This window comes from Corvus brachyrhynchos, unplaced genomic scaffold, assembly GCF_000691975.1.
Source record: "Corvus brachyrhynchos isolate BGI_N302 unplaced genomic scaffold, ASM69197v1 scaffold894, whole genome shotgun sequence".
NCBI classification, from domain to species: Eukaryota; Metazoa; Chordata; class Aves; order Passeriformes; family Corvidae; genus Corvus; species Corvus brachyrhynchos.
In genome coordinates, this window is record NW_008237442.1 from 43915 (window position 1) to 49568 (window position 5654).

The following is a 5654-nucleotide window of genomic DNA, read 5'->3' on the forward strand; positions in this document are numbered from 1 at the left end:
TGGGAACGACGTGGGAATGATGGGAATGGTGGGAATGGGGAGTCGGGAATGATCTGGGAATGATCTGGGAATGGTGGGAATGGTGGGAATGGGGGTGTTGGGAATGATCTGGGAATGGTGGGAATGTCCTGGGAATGACCTGGGAATGGGGGTGTTGGGAATGAACTGGAAATGCTGGGAATGCTGGGAATGGCCTGGGAATGCTGGGAATGGGGGTGTCGGGAATGATCTGGGAATGGTGGGAATGGTGGGAATGTCCAGGGAATGACCTGGGAATGACCTGAGAATGGTGGGAATGATGGGAATGATGGGAACGACCTGGGAATGATGGGAATGGTGGGAATGGGGAGTCGGGAATGATCTGGGAATGATCTGGGAATGGTGGGAATGGTGGGAATGGGGGTGTTGGGAATGATCTGGGAATGGTGGGAATGTCCTGGGAATGACCTGGGAACAACCTGGGAATGGTGGGAATGTCCTGGGAATGACCTGAGAATGGTGGGAATGATGGGAATGATGGAAATGATGGGAATGATGGGAATGATCTGGAAATGGTGGGAATGGTGGGAATGATCTGGGAACGACCTGGGAACGACCTGGGAATGGTGGGAATGATGGAAATGATGGGAATGGTGGGAATGATCTGGAAATGGTGGGAATGGTGGGAATGATCTGGGAATGATGGGAATGGTGGGAATGGGGGTGTCGGGAATGACCTGGGAGTGATGGGAAAAACTGGGAACAACTGGGAATGACTGGGAACAACTGGGAATGACTGGGAATGACTGGGAACAACAGGAATGGCCTGGGAGTGATGGGAATGATGGGAATGGGATGGGAATGATGGGAATGATGGGAATGGTGGGAATGTCCTGGGAATGACCTGGGAATGGGGGTGTTGGGAATGAACTGGAAATGCTGGGAATGCTGGGAATGGCCTGGGAATGCTGGGAATGGGGGTGTCGGGAATGATCTGGGAATGGTGGGAATGGTGGGAATGTCCTGGGAATCACCTGGGAATGGTCTGGGAATGAACTGGGAATGGTGGGAATGGTGGGAATGGTGGGGGGGGGGAGAGGGGGGGGAGTGATGGGAACAACTGGGAATGACTGGGAACGACTGGGAATGACTGGGAATGACTGGGAACAACGGGAATGGCCTGGGAGTGATGGGAATGGTGGGAATGGTGGGAATGGTGGGAACGGTGGGAATGTCCTGGGAATCACATGGGAATGATCTGGGAATGATGGGAATGGGGAGGAATGGTGGGAATGGGGAGTAAGGAATGATCTGGGAATGGTGGGAATGATGGGAATGGGGAGGAATAGCGGGAATGGGGAGTAGGGGATGAACTGGGAATGGCCTGGGAATGGTGGGAACGGGGGTGTCGGGAATGATGTGGGAATGGTGGGAATGGTGGGAACGGGGGTGTCGGGAACGATCTGGGAGTGATGGGAATGGTGGGAATGGGGGTGTCGGGAATGATGTGGGAATGGTGGAAATGGTGGGAATGGGGGTGTTGGGAACGATCTGGGAGTGATGGGAACAACTGGGAACAACTGGGAACGACAGGAATGGCCTGGGAGTGATGGGAATGGTGGGAATGGTGGGAAGGTCCTGGGAATGACCTGGGAACGACCTGGGAACGACTTGGGAATGATGGGAATGGTGGAAATGGTGGGAATGGGGGTGTTGGGAACGATCTGGGAGTGATGGGAACAACTGGGAATGACTGGGAACGACTGGGAACAACTGGGAACAACGGGAATGGCCTGGGAGTGATGGGAATGGTGGGAATGGGGAGTAGGGAACGATCTGGGAATGATGGGAATGTCCTGGGAATGACCTGGGAGTGATGGGAACGACTGGGAACTGGGAATGGCGGGAATGGCCTGGGAACGACTGGGAACAACTGGGAACGACAGGAATGGCCTGGGAGTGATGGGAATGGTGGGAATGGGGAGTAGGGAACAATCTGGGAGTGATGGGAACAACTGGGAGGGACTGGGAAGAACTGGGAATAGCGGGAATGGCCTGGGAGTGATGGGAACAACTGGGAATGGCCTGGGAATGATGGGAGCAACTGGGAAGGACTGGGAACAACTGGGAATGGTGGGAATGACATGGGAGTGACTGGAACAACTTGGGAGTGATGGGAAAAACTGGGAACAACTGGGAATGATGGGAACGGCCTGGGAGTGATGGGAACAACTGGGAAGAACCGGGAACAACTGGGAACAACTGGGAAGGACTGGGAAGGACTGGGAGTGATAGGAATGGCCTGGGAGTGATGGGAGCAACTGGGAAGAACCAGGAACAACTGGGAATGACTGGGAATGACTGGGAATGATGGGAATGGCCTGGGAGTGATGGGAACGACTGGGAAAATAATCCATGGAAAGGAACAAGCGGAAAGGAACAACCGATCCCCCCTCCTGAGCTCCCCCCGGCACCGAGCAGGGCCCGATCCCACGGCATTCCCAAATTTCCCCAAAATCCCCAAAATTCCCTCCCAATAAATCCAAAATATTCCTGGAAAAAATCAAAAAAAAAATTTCCCCCCCAAAAAACTCCCAACGTTCCCAAAATGTTTTTAAAAAGATTCAAAAAAAATTTCCTCCCCACAAAAAATTCCAAAATAAATCAACCTTAAAATTTAAAAAATTTTAAAAAAATTTTAATTCAAAATTAACCAAAAAATGAATAAATTTTTTTAAATCCCCCCAAAAAATCCAGAAAAAAGATTTTTTAAAAAAATCCAAAAAAGTCCCAAAAATTCCCCCAAAATTAAAAAAAAAAATTAAATTTTTTTAATTTAAAAATTATTCCAAAATATTAAAAAAATTAGAAAAATTCAAAACAAAGCCCCAAAAATTCAGAGAAAAATTTAAAAAAAGAAAAATACCCCCAAAAGTTTTTTAAAAATCAAAAAAAATCCAAAAAATTTCAAAATAATTCCAAAATAATTTTCAAAAAAATCAAAAAACCCCCAAAAATTCCTAAAAAATTCCCCAAAAGCCAAAAAAATGCCAAAAAAATCCCTAAAAAAATCCTTTAAAAATAAAAAAAATCCCCCAAAATACAAAAAAAAATCCCAAAAAAATCTGAAAAAAATCCCCCAAAAAATCTCAAAAAATCCCAAAAAATCCCCAAAAAATCCTCCAAAAATCTCAAAAAATCCCCCAAAAATCAAAAAAAATTCCCAAAAACATCTGAAAAAAATCCCCCCAAAAATCTCAAAAAATCCCAAAAAAATCCCCCCAAAATGCCTTAAAAATCCTCAAAAAATCCCTAAAAAATCCCAAAAAATCCCTAAAAATCCCCCAAAAATCAAAAAAAAATTCCCAAAAAAATCTGAAAAAAATCCCCCCAAAAATCTCAAAAAATCCAAAAAAAATCCCCAAAAAATGCCTTAAAAATCCCCAAAAAATCCCCCAAAAATCCCTCAAAAATCCTTTAAAAATCCCCAAAAAATCCGCAATAAAATCCCGAAAAAATCCCTAAAAAATGCAAAAAAAAAAAGCAAAAAAAATCCAAAAAAATCCAAAAAAAATTCCCAAATTTCCCCAAACTCCCGGCCTGGCTCACCACGATGAGGTTCCACATGCGCGCGGCCTCGGCCACGAGCGTGGAGACGCTGCTGCAGCCGGGCATGAGGATGATCTTGATCCCAAAAAATCCCCAAAAAATGCCTAAAAAATCCCCAAAAAATCCTTAAAAATCCCCCCAAAAATCCCTAAAAAAATGCCTAAAAAATCCCCAAAAAATCCCTAAAAATTCCTCAAAAATCCCCAAAAAATTCCCCAAAAATCTGAAAAAAACCCCAAAAAAATCCCTTTAAAATCCCCAAAAAATGCTTTAAAAATCCTCAAAAAATCCCCCAAAATCCCTAAAAATCCCTTAAAAAATCCCCCAAAAATCCCTTAAAAATGCCTCCAAACTCCCGCCTGGCTCACCACGATGAGGTTCCACATGCGCGCGGCCTCGGCCACGAGCGTGGAGACGCTGCTGCAGCCGGGCATGAGGATGATCTTGATCCCAAAAAATCCCCAAAAAATGCCTAAAAAATCCCCAAAAAATCCTTAAAAATCCCCCCAAAAATCCCTAAAAAAATGCCTAAAAAATCCCCAAAAAATCCCTAAAAATTCCTCAAAAATCCCCAAAAAATTCCCCAAAAATCTGAAAAAAACCCCAAAAAAATCCCTTTAAAATCCCCAAAAAATGCTTTAAAAATCCTCAAAAAATCCCCCAAAATCCCTAAAAATCCCTTAAAAAATCCCCCAAAAATCCCTTAAAAATGCCTTAAAAATCCCAAAAAAACCCTAAAAATTCCTCAAAAAATCCCTAAAAAATCCCCCCAAAATCCCAAAACATTCCCCAAAAAATCTGAAAAAAACCCCAAAAAATCCCCAAAAAATCCCCCAAAAATCTCAAAAAAATCCCTAAAAAATCCTCAAAAACTCACAAAAAATTCCCTTAAAAAATCATTAAAAAATCAAAAAAAATCCAAAAAAATCCCCAAAAAATCCCTCAAAATTCCTTTAACATATTTTAAAAATCCTTTCAAAATCAAAAAAAATCCCTAAAAATTCCCAAAAAAATTCCCAAAAAATCCCCAAAAAATCCCTAAAAAATCCCTAAAAAATCCCCCAAAAATCCCCAAAAAATCAAAAAAAAATCCCTAAAAAATGCAAAAAAAAAAGCAAAAAAAATCCATAAAAAACCCTAAAAAATCCAAAAAACTTCCTTTAAAAATCCCCAAAAAATCCCCAAAAATTCCCCAAAAATTCCCGAACTTCCCCAAACTCCCGGCCTGGCTCACCACGATGAGGTTCCACATGCGCGCGGCCTCGGCCACGAGCGTGGAGACGCTGCTGCAGCCGGGCATGAGGATGATCTTGATGGGGTCGTTGTAGAGGAGCTCGTAGAGGAACTTGGTGGCCTGGCCGGGGTCGCACTGCGGGGCCAACGCCGTCCCAGTAACACCAGTAACACACCAGTAACACCAGTAACACACCAGTAACACCAGTAACACCAGTAACAACACCAGTAACAAAAAATTCCCTTAAAAAAATCATTCAAAAAATCCAAAAAAATCCGGAAAAAATGCCTAAAAAATATCCAAAAAATCAAAAAAAAATCCCAAAAAATCCCAAAGAATTCCAAAAAAATTCCCAAAAAATCCCCCAAAAAATCCCAAAAAAACCCTAATTTTTTTTTTTTTTAAACCCCAAAAAAATCCCTAAAAAATCCAAAAAAATCCCTCAAAAATCCAAAAAAAATGCAAAAAAAATCCAAAAAACCCCCCAAAAACCCCCCAAAAATTCCTTTAAAAATCCCCAAAAATCCCCAAAAAATCCCCAAAAATTCCCCAAAAATTCCCGAACTTCCCCAAACTCCCGGCCTGGCTCACCACGATGAGGTTCCACATGCGCGCGGCCTCGGCCACGAGCGTGGAGACGCTGCTGCAGCCGGGCATGAGGATGATCTTGATGGGGTCGTTGTAGAGGAGCTCGTAGAGGAACTTGGTGGCCTGGCCGGGGTCGCACTGCGGGGCCAACGCCGTCCCAGTAACACCAGTAACACACCAGTAACACCAGTAACACACCAGTAACACCAGTAACACCAGTAACAACACCAGCAACACCACCAGT

General features: G+C 43.9%; 1 protein-coding gene across 1 annotated transcript in view; it reads right to left on the reverse strand.

Moving 5' to 3' along the window:
* Positions 1 to 5653, reverse strand: part of GABBR1 (gamma-aminobutyric acid type B receptor subunit 1) — a gene marked incomplete at its 5' end in the record, with an annotated part of 33923 nt that extends 28270 nt beyond the window's left edge. The window contains one exon of the mRNA XM_017731395.1: positions 5395 to 5653. Coding sequence (XP_017586884.1) covers positions 5395 to 5653 — 259 coding nt within the window. The remainder of the gene's footprint in view (positions 1 to 5394) is intronic.
* Position 5654: the final 1 nt, after the last annotated feature.